The sequence below is a fragment of the Halichoerus grypus genome, chromosome 8 (genome assembly GCF_964656455.1).
Source record: "Halichoerus grypus chromosome 8, mHalGry1.hap1.1, whole genome shotgun sequence".
NCBI lineage: Eukaryota > Metazoa > Chordata > Mammalia > Carnivora > Phocidae > Halichoerus > Halichoerus grypus.
Window position 1 is genome coordinate 46,833,170 of NC_135719.1, and position 17,724 is coordinate 46,850,893.

Below are 17,724 nucleotides of genomic sequence, written 5' to 3' on the forward strand. Positions count from 1 at the left end.
TTTGTGCTTCTATTTCAGAATATAAATTTTGGAATTTCACAAATCTTGTAGTTTTTTAAAAAATTTTTTACTTGAGTACAGTTTACACACAATGTTATATTAGTTTCAGGTGTACAATACAGTGATTTGACAACTCTATACGTTATGCTATGCTCACCACAAGTGTAGCTACCATCTGTCACCTACAATGCTATCACAGTACCACTGAATATATTCCCTATGCTATAGCTTTCAGCCCTGTGACTTATTCACTCCATAACTGGAGGCCTGTACCTTCCAGGGCTCTTCACCAATTTTGTCTCCCCCCCCCCGCCCAAGCTCTGGCAACCACCAGTTTGTTCTCTGTATCGAGGAGTCTGTTTCCACTTTTATTTATTTGTTTTGTGATTTTAGAGTCCACATATAAGTGAAATCATATAGTATTTGTCTTTTACTGCCTGACTTATTTCACTTAGTATGATACCCTTTAGGTCCATCCATGTTGTCACAAATGGCAAGATCTTATTCTCTTTTATGGCTGAGCAACATTCCACTGTGTGCACGCGCACACACACATACACATCTTCTTTATCTATTCATCTATCAATGGACACTTGAGTTCTTTGATATCTTGGCTATAATAAATAATGCTGCAATGAACACAGGCACGCACACACCTTTTCACATTAGTGTTTTTGTTTTCTTTGGGTAAATATGCAGTAGTGGAATTACTGGATCATATGGTAGTTCTATTTTTAAATTTTTGAGGAACCTCCATACTGTTTTCCACAGTGGCTGTACCAATTTATATTCCCACCAATAGTGCATGAGGGTTCCCTTTTCTCTATATCCTCACCAATACTTGTTATTTCCTGTCTTCTTGATTCTAGCCATTCTGACAGGTGTAAGGTGATAGCTCATTGTGGTTTTGATTTGCATTTCCCTGATGATTAGTGATGTTGAGCATCTTTTCATATGTCTGTTGGCCTTGTAGTTCTAAGAAATCAAGACTTTCATGTAGAAGATATTTTTGATCAGGTATAAGCATGACTTAAAAGAATTCACTTTTTACTGGTAAAGTGAATAAACAGAAGTCTAAATCAGGGATTTGCTAATTGTCTTGCTGAGCACCTACAGATGTTAGATAGGAATTTATTTTTAGCCATAATATGTTTGAAACATATATATATATATGTATGTGTATATATATATATATATGTATATATACATATATATATATATATACACTGAAGTAATAATCCATTTTTCTGGTTGTCATATTTTAGACAATCTGAATATTCTGAAACACATCTGTGAACTTAAAAATGATTCACAAGAAGGATTCAAACCATTCTGCCTGACATTTACTTTTTTCGTTTCCTGACCTGGGAAGCTCCTAGTCATCCTTTAAGACCTAGCTTAAATGCCACCTATCCTGAGGGGCCTCTCCTAATCACCCCCAGAACAAACCCTGGGTCCCTGGGTTCTATAGACGCACCCTACACTGAACCACACTATTCATTTCCATGTCCATATCTTTTCCAAGGCTGTGAATGCCTTAGGGGCAGGCTCAAGGGTGAGGTCCTCACTTCCATCATTGCAATTCCTAGCACTGATGTCTGATGTCCACTAGTTGACTCCAGCCAGCCTGGGATTTGGTGACCCAGAAATCATTGTTGTATCCCCACCTGCCACACCAATGTGGCCAATCCTTTGTTGCCAGCCAAGCTGGAACCCTAGGCACTGGGGAGAGTGTTAAATGGCTATGCAGCTTCCTGAGTGCCAGCACATTGTATTGGCTCAGGATGTGGGACTGTGCTTCTGCCTTTCTACTTTCACTTACACACCTAGTTTGCAGTTGGCCTGGGTACCTTGCCAGAAACCCAGTTTCTTTCTAGGCTTGGAGGCTGTCCTCACCATGGTCTGCTCAACTTGGGCTATCAAAGAGCAGGAACTTTTGATAACTATCTGCTGAATGACTGCACACAAGCCCACCCATTTTACTTCATTAAAGAGAGGCACAAGCCTCTATCTTTCTTTTCAGATGAGCTTTGACCTTACACATACCAGTTGGGTTTCTGATTTCATGTGATACCTGCTAGTTTTACTAGGGTCACTATCAGGAGAGCAAAGACTGAAGACAGACGGTTAGATCACTGGGGCAGCAGGCAGTCACTGTCAAGAATGAAGAGGGACCACAGAAACCAGAGGTGACGACAAGAGAGAACACGGGAAAGCACCAAGAGGAGCCACGTAAGTCTATTTGGCCTCAGAACAAATGACTTTATACACCTTAAGAGGCCCAAGCACATCACTGAGTGCCAAGGTCAAACACAGGCAAAAGGGTTGGTAAAATTCAGTGAAAAAATAAGGTAAGCCCCACACAGTTTTATAGCCCTAGAGGGCATCAATACATCAAAGTGTAGTTCACTATCATGTTAGTTCACTATCAAGTTTAGTTCACATCAAAGTTTAGTTCACTGTCACTAACAAGGACCTGAGTCATCAAGAAAAGGTTAAACGATATTCATTACACACTGTCAACAGGCTGCTAAAACAGGCTGTTTTAGAAACACTTCTTTCCTAAAATGAAAATTTCTCATTGATGTCAGAGCTTAAAGTGGTAAATCTCAGTTATCTAGACAATAGGGGCTGTCTTATTCCCCACAGATATTGGATGGCTACAGCATCATGGCATACATAGACACTTACCACTTAACAACTAATCAAGTATTCAAATCACAGGTATTTGGGGCCTAGAGAGGGCCTGATTATATAACAGTTTTAAAATAAGAAGTTCTTTTGAGAGAAGCAAGTCTGAGGCATTGGCAGTATCCTTAAGATATCACTCATATCCTGAGTTAGCCTGATCTGAGCCAGAAAAACTGCCTACCAAAATTAAACTGGATTGCCCTGATTTCTGATTGGAGCTTCTCTTATTATCTTGACTATCCTTCCAGTTCCTGATCTGCAGGCCAAATTTCATGTTCATGGTTCTTACTCGTGTTTAACTTTTGGTGTCTTCTGTCTGGACATCTGGTAGCTAGCTGGCTTTGTTCCATGATTTTACTTCCTGACTCCTGCCCTGGCTCTGACATTCACCTTTAGCCACTCCAGGGCTGGCTCCTGCCCACCTGGCCTTGTTTTATTACTTCTTCACTGTTTACCAGGCCATGCAAGAGGTCAAGCTGGGTATCCACATAATAATGAAGTATGTTACCCTGGGCTTTACTTAGCTATTTTATATATGACTCTGAATACATCCATCTTGTTTGAACTAGGCTCCTTTAGGGGTGGTACTTTTTCATCTGACTTATCTCGAACAGAAACAGTACACACTACCACTGGATACACATTTCAAAATGGGGCATATCCCACACTCAAGGAGTAACATGGCTCAAATCCTAGCTGGTTATATTCACACAGGAAAAGAAGCCCTAAAAGTCAGGTACAAATGAAGATAGATGACTCACAGCCCTCTGGGATCTAAAAGGGCAGATTAGCCCCGAAACACATTACAGAAGAGGTTCTCAAACCTGAATGTGCAGAGAGCCACCTAGGAAGCTGGTAAAATGTAGATTCCTGGGCTCCACACCTAGAAAGTCTAATTCAGTGATCTGGATCCAAGAATCTGATGCAGTTAGCCCCAAGACCACTCTTTGAAAACACTGTACCACAGCAATGAGAAGTCTGACAAACATGGGACAGGCACAGTAATTTACATCCCCCTCCCCATCCTTTCTTTCTTAGAAGCCCTTATGCCCTTTGCATAAAGGCAAGTCATCTGGACAATTGTTTCCTAATACTCATCACTGAACAGCAGCTCAGTTCCAAGATCAATTTACGTTTGTTTTAGTAAATGCAATGTGAATTTCCCAAGTTTCCATAAAGAAGAATATTTTAATATGTCTTTCGGATAAGTGGGAAGAGGTGTCTAAGTGATATTTTTCTCTCAACTGAGGAAGAAATGCTATAAAGAAAAACATACTGTTGAAGTTACATGCTCTTGTCCTCCCCACATACCTACCCGCCTTAGAACATCTCCTTAGGATAATTTCAAAAGTCTCAGGATGTTGCCCAAATCAAGCAAGTAAAAGATCTTCAATTTAATAGCAATCACTGCTATTTTAAATAAGGAATGGAAATATCTATTTGATCCAGAAAAGCTCCCCGGCAATACATATACTGCTGGTGAGGAGTATCTGTACCTGAATGTTCTGATACCCAGGAGCCTGGCAGACCAGCAACAGTAGAGTCCAGAAAACTCGGCAGGCTGTGCATTTGACCGGGTAGGCCAAGTTTCCCTGGGTCTGGCCCTAAGAAGGGGACCTCAGGAAAATCAGTTTAATTGGGAGGGTTCTGATGGGGATAGGATGCTTTTGGATTCTAAGATGACAGAAGATATTGATGAGCTATTAGATCCAGGGGGCCTGTCTGATATTTGAGATAATGCGACCTCCATTTGTTTCAGGACGATGCCTTCATCTTTGTACTAACATGGTTTATGGCTTGCAGGGGATATATGGACTGGCGGATGCAACCATTAAGGATGTTAGAGCCCCATTCTTACTATTATTGTGATATGTGTGTGCGTTTGTTTTTTTCCTAGGAGGATCTTTATTTTTTCTCCCAAATCTCATAACTGGTTATACAGATGTTTAATTGAGAGGAATAATTATGAATTACGATTTGTTTTTTTCTTTCAAACTTTCCTATCTGAATCATTTATCGCCTTCATTACAAGTGTTTTAAATATTGTAAAATTAAAGTTTAAAAAATAAACATTGCTGGTAGGCAAGCCCAAGCCCAGAAAAAGTCAGTTTTTAAAAAACATTAATGGTTCCTCATTGAGAGCTTCGTGCACTATAAGCCTTATGTTCTGCTAATTTAGAGAAAAACAGACTTTAAATTCAGAATAAGGAGTAGAAAAAGTAGATTGAGAAAGAAAAGCAGGTAGATTAATTCCATGAAGGCAAAGGACAATGGAACTCAATGGATAAGGATGATCAGAGGTAGGATGACTTAAAATGTGAGGATTCTTGTTAAAAGCACAAGAAGTTAGGAATGTATTCTAGGGGAAAATGGCTAATTAGGAAATTAAAGCTGAACTGTTGACCTAGAGCTCTGGAACATTGTTATCACCCTGCTATGCTTTGGGTAAATAAAGCAAGGAAGACAAATTTTATCCAGCTTATGTCTGCTGTTCAACTCTGACCCTTGTCTACTGGAATGACTTTAAATATCTGCTATGGAAAAAAAAAAAATGGTACCACTTTAATTTCCGGCTCCATCCCCATCTGGCTAGGGAGATGATGAATTAATATTATCCTGTTTTGTCTTTAGGGCTTCCGATACCCCTGAGGACCAGCCTGTGGGACAGTCTGTTTGGGCAGGGATTCTGGGCCAGAATCAAAAGACTGGGATTCAGGACAAGGCCAGTCCACGTAACACAGCTCAGAGCCATACAACACAACTTGCTCCGAGGATGTTGGGCATTGTGCTTCATTAGGAAACAAAATATAAGCTTTCCACACCATTAGGAATGACTTTAGGAGTGAAAGCACATAAGACGATGCCTCACCTCATCAACAATGCACTGCAGAAGCTGGAGAGGCTGCAATGGGAAAGAAGAAAGGAAAAAGTATTAGCCTCTATGCAATATCTTTACAGTGGAGTGGAAAGAAAAAATCATTAATGCAATAAAATATAGCAAGATTAATCAACAACAGCAAACTCTTATAAAAACATTGATGCTCAGGATGTTCTATTATTTCTAATGGTACCTAATCTAATACAGGCAGTTAAAGGTTTGCATTTTCTTCAAAATGCAATTTGCTAAGTTTAAAACAAGGCATTCAAGCATGCAAAGGAAGCAGCCATCAGGAAAAAGAAAAGTGAATTTTTTTCTGAACTCATAAAGCTTACCATTAAAGATCCCTGGTTTTTCTGAATCTGAAAAAAGGCAATATGTAATTAGCATGTCATAATCAAAATGACTCACTTGGACACATTATGATCACTGAGAGAAAATTATTGCATTGCTGGTGGCAATTTGTGGGCATGTGTTAACACAATTTACATAATGAAAATACACAAATGTTAATAGCTCGCTTCTCATTTATAGGCGAAAGTCAGCAGAATGTTAATTTCACACAACACTTTTTAGTACCCTCCAGGTTGTATTAGAATAGGGAGAAAAACCATAATCCATTTCAAAAGGCTGTTTACGATTCAGATATAAATAATGTTTTATATTGCTAGATTGTGAACACTGGGCTTAATGTTGCAATCATTGCTAATGTTATGAAGCTCACTCTTTTTAAATTAAAAACCGATTTATTTAAAATTGAAATTAAATCATAGTCAGAAATTAGAATTTTGGATTCCTGCCAGTGTCTGCTCACAATCCCCTATTTTGTGAAGAAAACTTTAATTATGTGGTTGAAGTATTTGTCTTTAACTCCAGAGTGGGGTGAAGACTCCACCTTTTCCAAAGTTCCTTCAGCCTGCTTCCTGGGAAGCAATGCTCTCTGGGAAAATCAAATTCATGCAAGTTTTACACAGTTTTTCAGGGAATAAAAGCAGAGACAAGTGAATGCCTACTCCTAATCAACATTGTGAAGGCAGGTTGCTCACACATCTAACATGGATAAGTCATCTCTCTTAGAAAGTTAGTAAAATGTGACACCAAATTAATAACACACCCAGTGTGTTACCGAAGTACTAAACACTTCAACCCCCCACCCCCACACAAATGACTGCAGTTATTACAAACTCATGAAAACGGAGTCCCAGGTACTAAATTTCCTAAGAAGGAAAATTTCAGGAACCAAATACGGTATTGACGGGTCAGTTGTTTGCTGAGATAACTGAGCTCCAACCAGCTAGTAAAATGTAGGGAATATAGTAATAGGACAGTTGATCAATGAACAATGCAGGGGTTAGGGATGCCAACATCTGTGCAGTTGAAAATCCATATATAACTTTTGACTCCCCAGATACTAACAGCCTACCGTTGACCTAAAGTGTTACTGATAACATGAACAGTTGATTAACACATATTTTATATGGTATATGTATTACATGCTGTATTCTTATAATAAAGTAATTTAGAGAAAAAGTGCTATTAAGAAAATCATAGGGAGAGAAAATACATTTATAGTTATACACTGTATTTATCCCCAAAATCTGCATATAAGTAGACCCATGCAATTCAAACCCATGTTATTCAAGAGTCAACTGTATTTTTTAAATTAAAAATTTTTTAATGGTATTTTAAAAAGTTCTTCCACGGGGCCCCTGGGTGGTTCAGTCAGTTGGGCGTCTGGCTTTGGCTCAGGTCATGGTCTCGGGTCCTGGTATCCAGTCCCGCGTCAGGCTCTGTGCTCAGCGGGGAGTCTGCTTCTCCCTCTCCCTCTTGTGCTCTCTCTCTCAAATAAATAAATATTTTAAAAAAGAAATAAAAGATAAAAAGTTCTTCCATGTATATTTGATCTGCACAACCACCCTGAGGTTGGCAAGGATGATCATTTCTTTTTTTAAAGATTTTATTTGTTTATTTATTTTAGAAAGAGGAGCAGAAGGGGAGGGAGAGGGAAAGGGAGAATAATCTCAGATTCCTCGTTGGGCGAGTAGCCCTAAGCATGGGGCTCAATCTCACCACCCTGAGATCACGACCTGAGCCAAAACCAAGAGTTGGTCGCTTAACTGACTGAACCACCCAGGTGCCGCAGGGATGATCACTTCTATCCTCTGATGGGAAGACTGGCCTCCCAGAGGATGGGGCAGGCCCAAGGCCACAGGAACAGTGATGCCAGGGTTTCTCCCGTGCTCCTTTCTTTCCAGCGTCTGTATTATATCTGTCGACAGTCACAGCATTATTTAAAAACAACTGGATTTGTATATATTTATACTTGGTGTGGTAAAGTTGATAAATCATCAATTTTTGGCGGGTTCCTCTGAATTAGACTGCAAGCTTCTCAAGGGCAAAAACTATGTTTTTGTGTTTCTTTTGCATCCATATGGCTTATCAGCAGACCCTTCACCTAGTGCCTGAGTGTTTTAAAAAGCACTTTCCCGTGTATTATCCCAACTGAACATGGTGCCTACTCACCCCTGCTCTCCCTGGTCACCACTCCCTGAAACCTCTGTCCCATGCTGACTAGCTGGTAGTCTACTTGGATAGTTCCCACTTAATGCTATGCTGAATCACTGCTCCTTCCTCTAGTCAATGAGTACTTCTGCATAATACTCTCATGGTAAAGATTTAGTTTAAAAAGGAAGACGGGTTAACTACCACCCCGGAGTGGTTAAGGATTTTGGTAATAAGCCACACTACCTTTCAAAAATCTTGAAAGGCCCAGGTCACTTCTCCTACGATAGGAGATCCCTTTGGTGTTTGCTTTTATTTTTTCCAGGTACACATGCATACTCTTCCCCCACCCTCCATTCTTCTCAAGATATATCTACTTCAACAGGAGAGGTACTTGTAACAAACCAAGAATCAGAAATCCATTTCTGGCAAAGAGAATGTTTTTCACAAATTTCCAACAGTCAGGGGGATTACAACATTCTCTGAGGAAAAACATGAGGCAAACATTCTAAGTGAGATGTTTCAAAATAAATTCAGGAATAAATTGTACAACATCGTTTCCAGCAACACATAAGTTGTGTGAAATGAGTTCAGGGGAGAACATTTCCTCATGAACCGAGCGAGCTCTTAGAGGTCTCCACTTTGCCCTATTCTGTGGGTAAAAGAAACCATGGTTTAAGACAACTTAAAATTTTACTATTTTAATGCTTTCTCTTTACTATGAGACAGAGAGAAACAACAACATCAAAGTCTTTTTTATGATCTTATAACTATACTGTTTTTCCCAGGTTCTTAAAGAGAGATGTTGTTACCAGGTTTTATTACATGGCTTTGATAGCTACATATTATATGAAATCATCTTCATAAATTTTGTATTAAGGTAGCAGTGCTAGTACCTGAAATTGATTCAAAATGCTTAAGATACTCAATTACTTTTTAACACTGTTACACAACACAGTGACTTATATCTTCTATTTCACAAGAACTTGATGATGCAACATCATTGTAATTGATTCATTTTCTCAATTAAATAAAGCTACTGTGCTTTTCTTTATATGAATGCCACATAGACGATAGAGTTAGATATATTCTTTCCTTTCTCTGTCTCAGATATATTGCCTTAAAGGTTATATTCTGTTCCTCTGTTTAATTCCACCGAAAATTTAATGCCACAGTCATATTTTTCAAATTCTGAACTGCCATGGACTCGACTGTATTTATATTAGGCCTATTTTTCACTGCTCAACTCTTTGTTGTTTACCTTTTTCAAGATCACATTGCTGTACGGGCACAGCGCCCATAAAACAGACCGCAACAAAGTCAGCCTCTAGTCACTGCCTCTGCTTTTGCACACAGTTCAGGAAAGAGTGAAGCCCCTCATTTTACAGCACATGAAAAGTGGTACTAAGGGTACTCGATATAAAATGTTAGCTTTGTGAATGTCTCTCTTTATTCTAGGTCTGCCTTCCAAATGCTCCGCTGCGAGAGCAGAGTTCAGAAGAACACAGTAACATTGTTAGGGCTGATGAACTGCCTGTGCCTCACAACGTATGAAATGCCGTTTATAACTAACTCGTCCAAGTCCAGAGCCCTGCCAGCCCACTTTGCTGGAGTTGAGTTTCCTATGTGTAACTAGTACTCTGGGACAATGAACAGAACAATAACTGCTCCGATCATTACACTTTGCTAATCAGTCTCCAGAACTAGTAGCATTTGATAAACTAATTAGATGACCCTCTTCTGTCTTCTGGGCACAGCTTTTTTTTTTTTTTTCTTCTTTTCCCAGCCCTTAGCTACTTTAAGTGACACTAAGCGGAGACAGTTAAGCCTCAGTCTGATGTAAGACAGATCTTCATGTGTTTAAACGGGGAGGACTGACTTCATAACAGGCAGGCCTAAGTATAAGTTACGGGGTGTTCTTGCAGTAACACTTATCATTTATTTCCTTGCAAGGACCATGTAGTTGGCAATTTCAAAAGCTCCTATAACACGACTAATGACTTTGGAAAATGATCCTCGAGAGGAAACTGCCAATGCAAAAGTTTGCTTGTGGGGCCTCAACTTTGTAAAGTCCACGACTGGTGAGAAACAGCAACTCTGGGGGCCCCACGTTCCATTTCCATCTCTGTGGAGGCGCTTTTTACACACAATGGGAAAGCCGACTCTGCCACCAGCCCTTTTACATTATGTGCAGAAGCACAATCAGAAAACTAAAATGATCCACCTATGTAACTGCGAGAAGACACTGGCTAGACCTTTCATTTTCTCTTTTACTCTCTGAAATTATGGCTTGCCCTGCAGCCCTTGTCGGAGAGATTTATGCGTGACCGAGGTCAGATCTTCCAATATCAGTTGACAAATTTTCTCTTTACATATTTACTGCTTTTCAAGCTTGTGTTATTTTCTCTTAAGTAGAAAAAGGAAATATGAAATTAAATGATATGGTTGGCATTTTTTAAGTACACCGGGGGCGCGTGTGCGCGCGGACTGACTGGCACCGTTCAATGTTCAACTCTATTCTTACTGTACACTTGTTTTATGTTTTAGCAACAATAGCTATTTTGCAGACTCTCTTCTCAAATCAGATGCATTAAGCTTAACCCTGCCTAATATAAACCAGGATTATGGTAAACTGAGACTTTTATATTACAAATGAAGAATAATAACCTAAAAATTTTTTTCTTAATGAAAAGTAGCTGCAGGGATGGTCTACTTCAATCTACTCATTTTGCTATTAGGGATATTGTGGTTTAGAGGGGCGCAGTGTCCAAGGTCACAGATACAGCCTGGCCTAGACCTGACTGCTGACTCAGGAGGCTGTCTGGTGTGGAGAAAATGCATGTACGCTGGAGTCAGAAAGACCCTCGGAATTCCAGTCAGACCCCCATCGCCTCAGAAGCTGGTACTGGCATTCAATCTAATTTTATCTGGCACGGTGCTGGGTGCTAAAACTTAGGGACACACCACCTCCAATCAGTTACAACTTGCAAAACTGAAGTGCCCAAATCTCAAAAAGGCTTCAACGAGAGCAAAGAAAAATTATTTCCACATGACCACAAGCTAAACACATATTGCTTAGCACTACTACCTTACTGTAAGATTTCCTAAACAAAGGACTGCTTAAAAAAAAAAAAAAAAGAGTAGAACAAAATGTACCCTAGCTAACCATAAATGAGAATTCTGATAAACTGATATTTTTAGATATTGAATGCAGGATGAGACAAAATAAATGAATAATATATAATTACTAATAATATAAAATGAACAAGTATAATTCACTTGTGCCATTGTATCTCTCCTGTTTATCAGCCTTTGTCCTTGTTCAAGTTCTTATCATGCCTGTAAGTCTATTAGCATATCTTATATAGAACAAAAGGAAAAAATAAGTCACGAGAATTAAACAACTAAGGACTTAAAACAAAAATAAGTGGCAAGAAGATTTAGCAAGGAGCTACTCAACAGGATATGAAAGAGTCACTAGGATTCCCACCTTCTAAGATCTACTCATGGCACCTTCTCTCTGCTGCCTTCAGGAATGACCAGTTTTGAAAAGCTAAAATTAGATATCCCTGAATTTCACAAACAGCTGGGTGGGACAGAAAGGCTCTAAGATGCCTAGAGGAGGGCTCAGCTCAGATGGGACCAGACAGAAAATCATCAAAGCCATAAATTAGATCACTTGGCTCTTACTGCTTCCCGAGTATCAAGGACAATGCATTTTCACACAAAACACAGCAGCTGGAGCATCAAGGTACAGTGTAACATTATTCATTTGCTGGGTCTGCCAGTCAGTGAGCAGGAAAGAAAGGACCTGACTGCCAGTCTCCACTCTTTTATCCCTTGTGTATTTAAAATTGACATAGCTCATGTCCCATTCTGCATAGGTATATAGAAACCCTAGTAAATCATCCTCTGGGCAAATGTGAATTTTAATATTTAGACCTGAATTTTGTGAGAAAAGCAGGGGCTCAGAAACACAATTTAAAATGATCAATGTGAATTATAAAATTAACCTTCTCCCTAATGTCTCTAGGCCTGGCCAAGATGTCCATGAAGCACTTTCCTTTCAGATAAGATTTAGAAGATTTTCCCTTTCAAAGAAGATACATTTGCTGTATCAAACTTTTCTCTTTTCTTTGTTCCAAAAAAGGGTGGTCTTATTTCAGAGTCTAGCTTAGAATATCAGTTATGTGTGTATGTGGGGGGAGGCAGCAGGGGGAGATGTGGCTTTTTTGTGGCTTTATGGTCAAACAAATCTGCTGTAGCAAAAGATTTTTAAGGTGTCAAAATGTCTCAAAGGGTTTTTTCTGGAGCTCTCATTTAGTCTGTTATCTCTATTAGCTTCAATCCTCCACATGCCATAGAATACAGAACGATGTTAGAGGTCACCTGGTCCAACTCCTTGCTCCATGTGGAAATTCACTTTATGATATTCCTAACAGGCAGGTATCCTGTGTTTGCTTGAAGACTTCCAGAGATGGGATTCCAATGATTCTATCCTGGGTGGCTTAAATTGTTAGAAGGTTCTTTCTTTTTATGAGTTCAAATATGTCCTCCTGTGAGATGTGCCCATGGTCTGGAGCTGTAGTGATTAAGTCTAGTGATGGCAATTCACATATCTGAAGATGGTTGTTTCTCCACCATGTTTTCTTTCCTGAGTGAACATCCTGTTTTCCTCCTCTGATCATTTGCTATGATTGCTTGTCTTCTATTCTTCCCCCTTCAATTAATAATGACACTCAAATCCCATTTCCCTGCCCCTAAATAGCCCATGTGCTTCCCCCACCAGCTACTTCATCATCAGCTTTATGGGTGGGGCATGTGGTTCAGGCTTAAAGGAGTCAGCATCATCTAAATCCCCCGCGCTTGGGGAGCTAAGCTGATCCAATCAAACTGAAGCCTAGGGCCTCCGGTTGCCTATGGGAAAGAGAGACCTGCTCTTCCCTTCTCATTGGGAAGCCGGTAGCCCTGGAATTCCAAGAGCCAGTCTTGGTCTGTGAAGGAAGAAGCCCACCAAGAACAGAGCCAAAAGTGACTTGTTGGATCAAGTTCTACCGAAAACCAGCAATACTTGATTTTTGGCCATGCAGTTCAATCAAGTCCCCTTGCAGTTGAGGCAACTTGAGTTTGCTGTTACCTAAACTGGAAAGCTGCCTGGAGGGGTAGGCAGGGTTTCACATTCTCTACACTGTGATGGCTTTCTTGGAATGTGATGCCATGGGCACGTGTCCTCATAAAGCAGGACACCCACACCCGCACGTATACCTCACATTGACTGGCTCAGTCACCTTGTTCTGGACATTATACACCATTCAGTAGAAGAAACTCCTGGAGGCTCTAAGTCCATTCATGTTTTTGATAGCCATCACATCGTTGGCTCAATGGAGGGAAACACGGAAGTTTATAAATCTTGGACTGAAAAAGAATTACTTCTTTCCTATACTCTTCTATCTCTTATGCATTTCATACTGACAGAGTATTCGAGAGTCAAAATGAGTACATGATTCAACCAAGTGCAGAATCTAGGCAAGTCTGATTTCTACCTGTTGCCCCTCCCCTGCAACAGATAGGAAATACATAATCAGCCTTTTGGCTCTGGAGAGGCCTGTCCAACACTGAAGTTGAATCATAGACTCTTGGGGCCTGGAAGAATCTTAAAGGTTTTTTAGTCTGACCCACCTCTCTCTGATCCCTGAATCCCTTCTTCATGACACCCCTGGCTGACGGGCCTTCTGCCAGGATGCATACAATGATGGAGAGCTTATGTCTTCTGACTGTCCATTCTACCTCTCATTCCAGTTCTACCCTCCTGACAGTACAAATCCATGTCTTTTCTTACATAAGAACCCTCTAGTATCTTAAGACAACTCTTTGGAAGCTTTTATCCTTTGGGTATTAATGCTGGCAGGACAGAGTGGAAATATGGACACAGAAGAAAAGGGGACAAAATTATTAATTTAAAGCCTAAAAATGTATATTGATTCTTAGTTCCTTCTAATTCTAGAATCTGCTATGCCAACATGTAAAAAAGTCAAGTCAGACTAAATCACTAACTCATTGATTCGTATACCTTTATCAAGTATATACCAGGCACTGTACTGGAGTCTAGGACCTAGAAGATGGACAAGCCACAATTGCTGGTCCACAAGAATGAGGGATTTATTTAAGGTCGCTGAAAATTAGTGACAGAGCTAAGACTTAAGCACAGAGCTTGTATTCTCCTCTAAATGCCACTCAATATTTGGACAAAATACAATTTGTTAGATTCAAGGTGCTGTAGATTTCTAAGACAGTGTCCCCCCAAAAAGGGATGTTTTCAGGCATTTTAAGGAATTCTTTCTTTGTGGGCTAAGACTCTACATATCGCTGCCTTTTTTTTTTTTTGCTACGATGTATTTGACAACATTGTTTGGCCTTCTGAGATTCTGAGATAAGCGGCAACTGCTGCCAATACATGTTTCATATGGAATCAGGAAGGAAAGATTCTTGAAATACAGTCACATGTAACCATGTTAACTCACATGCGTCTTACTGGTTTGACTGTGAATGAGATTCAAAACAGGACTTAAAGAAAAGAAGTCATGGATCTAGAATGAACTGAACAAAGCTTGATTTCTGTTTCAGAGTTGTAGGGCACACCTCTCATACTTTGATATAAGTGAAATCCAGTTCAATAGAGTCCAAGAGCGTACTTGGGGAGATGGTGATGAGAAAGGTAGCTGAAAGTGTGGAAAAGAGGGGGACACTGCTCATACCAGATGAAAGGAGACCACAGAAGGATCTGGGACAGCGTTTTTCAGACTCTGTGTTTACCAAAGTTCACATAAGATATTACTTAGACACATTAACAAAAATTTACAGAGCAAACCAGAACTGCTCTGGTATTTGTGTGTGCATGCATGTGTGTGTGTGTCCAGGAGTAAGTTCCCACCGACTTCATGTCCTGTCTTTCCATGATTCTGCAAATCACTGTCCTAGCACACCTCTATCCTTTTCCAGATGAGAAAACTGAGATCTGTGTGTGTGTGTGTGTGGGGGGGGACAAACCATAATCTGACAATGATTTAACTTGTCACCTGCCCGGGTGTGTCACTTGTTGCCTCCGGGTCCTCTCTGCCCTGAGTCAGTGAGCGTTTACGGCTGCCTCGCTATGGCGGCAAAGGGCTGTCCAAAGAGCAGGGGCTGGAGGAAGGCTTTTAGTCGGCAACTTTCTCTTGTTTACTGTATTTTACCACATTAGAACCAGGACTACACTCACGGTCTCCTCATGCCCAGAATGGTGCTCTTTGCAACCTGTTTCTGAACAGAAAACAAGACAAGCTTCATTACCCTCTTTGGTCTTTCTTTCCTCCTCTGGCCTCCTTTCCTCATAAGACCATCCTATTCTCCAGCTTTTCTTTCCCTCTCCCCATGGCAGTCACCACCTACAGACTTTGACAGAGTCCACACTTGGTTCTGCTTGGTTGCCTCAGTTTCCCACAATGTGTTGGAGCTGACACCCTGACTGTGTGCATACACAGACAACTGCCTCCCTTCCTAGCTCCTAGCAGCCCTTGGGACCCTCTTTCCACCTGGTGTGTCCCAGGCAATCTCCAGTCCTAAATCGAATCAGCTCTTTGCTCCTTTTAGACAACTCACTGAGTTTTCAATGAACTTAGCTTGTCCATTTTATTGGCACTAAAGAGGGTTGGGTTCTTAGCATCATTAGCATTTTAGTTGAGGAAGAATTCCTAAGCCGCCCCTGGGCATTAATCCAGAACTGCTAAACATCTAAAAAGTAATCTGTGCTCAAACAAAACTTGGGTGGGTCTGCCCCCTTTTTAACTTAGAGCCCCAAATCTACCCAAGTTTTCTATACTGAAAATAGTGATAAGTAAAACACTGGAGTACAGTAAAAGCTGATGTCTTTGTTGCTGCTGTTACCGCTGCTGAGGACCACATTGCCCCCAGACATCTGTACCCTTCAGCAATTAACTGGTAGACAGGGAGCATCCTGGGACAGTAACTTCCAACTCTGCAGACACACCAGTTCGAGGCAGTACTTGAGTGGATGGTTTTGTAAAATAAAAATGGCCATCTGGGCTCTTTCACCCCACACCATCCCTCTAGAGTGGGAACCAGTCTGACCCTGTGGCTAAATACCTGGTAATCATGAGGGAGTCACCAAATGGCTATTGGAATCCCATTTCCTCCTCTATAAAATAAAAGAGTTGGAGGAGATCACTGTAAGATCTTGTCACATTCTAAAATTCTCTGATCCCATGAAGTAGCAGAAAGCACCAATAAAAACCAAAGGGGAAACAGTGCAAGGGCTCCCAGACCACAGAGCCCGAGGGGGACAGAAGATGGCAAAGTGGCCACCTGAAAGCCAGACTGGGCGCCAAGTTCATGACTTCAAACTTCAATTCTATTTCTGGGCTAAGCTGATGATTTAAAAATCGTAAAAGAATCAAGGTCCCCAGTTACTGAACTAAAAACGACTAGGTTCTGTATATAATTCTATATATTATGATTGTGATTGTGAATGATAAATTGTAAGTCGAAAAAGAAAGACTGTAAAGGAAGGCTCTTGTGGGATCAGAAAAGTAATTCATTTTAGTCCTAGCTGGTGTGAGACATGAGACATGGTCATATATTTTCAGAGTTACATAGGTAAATCCCTAAAGTACTTTCTGGAAATATAAATAATACTAATATTACCTTGCTCTTGTTTACCCTCTTATGTTTTTCAAAGTGTCCTCTTAGGCATTAACCCATCTGAGCATGACAACTCCCCACCCCCGAAAGTCTAGAAAATGTCCTGTGATGTGCCAAGTCCCTCAGAAGCATGTGCCAGCTGACCTTGGGGGCAGAGATCTTAAAATGTAATTATTTCCAGCCTCAGACTGGCTCCCAGTCATCTCAAAGGGATTCACGAAAATTCTCAACCCCGATTTCATTACCTGGTCTCTGCGGCACTTGCTATCTCCATCCTGACATACCACTTCTCTCCTCTACCACTCTGCCCTCCCATTTCTTCCTTCCCTCCCAGTGCTGCTTTAAAAGTCACCTAGGAAAATTCCTAAACTGGTAAGAAGACAGAAGGAACAGCAGTAGTAGTGGTACCCTACTGAATTAAAGTCCTGGAAGGCTACTGTATACAACATGCTGCTTCAGACCTTTATCTTTTACCAGATGAGTCTCCTTCTGACTAGAATGCCTGGAAAGTTCTTTCCCACACCCTTTTAGCCTCAGAGCTTCAGCTCCAGCATCACCTGCTCTGTGAAACCTTCACAGCTTTCTAAAGTGACCTCTTCCTCTTGAGGCCACAGCATACCACATCCTGTAGGGTTCCTTTTGCATCAACTGCCATGTGTTTGTTTTGTATTTTTCTTTTCACTAGACTAGACTCTTTGAGGGCAGGGACCACATCTGTTTCATGTCTGTACTTCCGGTGTTCAGCATAGTGCCAGGGCAGAGTACCTGTGATGATAAATACGTGTCAGACTGAACTGAGATGTATGCCATACAATAGTTTGGGAGTTGCTATAAAATCAAACCAACATGGGGTTAGTGTTTTAAAAAAGACAGGGTTCACTAGCTTAGCTGGCTAACTGCATATACCTCAAATGAGGTATTAATGAGTAATTTATCTTTAATGAAAAATGTCATGT

At 40.6% G+C, this 17,724-nt stretch overlaps 1 protein-coding gene across 2 annotated transcripts in view; it reads right to left on the reverse strand.

The window, feature by feature from the left end:
- Positions 1-17,724, reverse strand: part of MAP2K5 (mitogen-activated protein kinase kinase 5) — a 245,723-nt gene that overhangs the window by 56,825 nt on the left and 171,174 nt on the right. Inside the window, exons 18-19 of one of the 2 annotated variants that reach the window (XM_036087125.2) lie at positions 5,905-5,931; positions 5,561-5,593 (exon numbers count right to left, since the gene is read on the reverse strand). In XM_036087125.2, coding sequence (XP_035943018.1) covers positions 5,561-5,593; positions 5,905-5,931 — 60 coding nt within the window. The remainder of the gene's footprint in view (positions 1-5,560; positions 5,594-5,904; positions 5,932-17,724) is intronic. The other variant, XM_078079165.1, reaches the window with a different exon arrangement.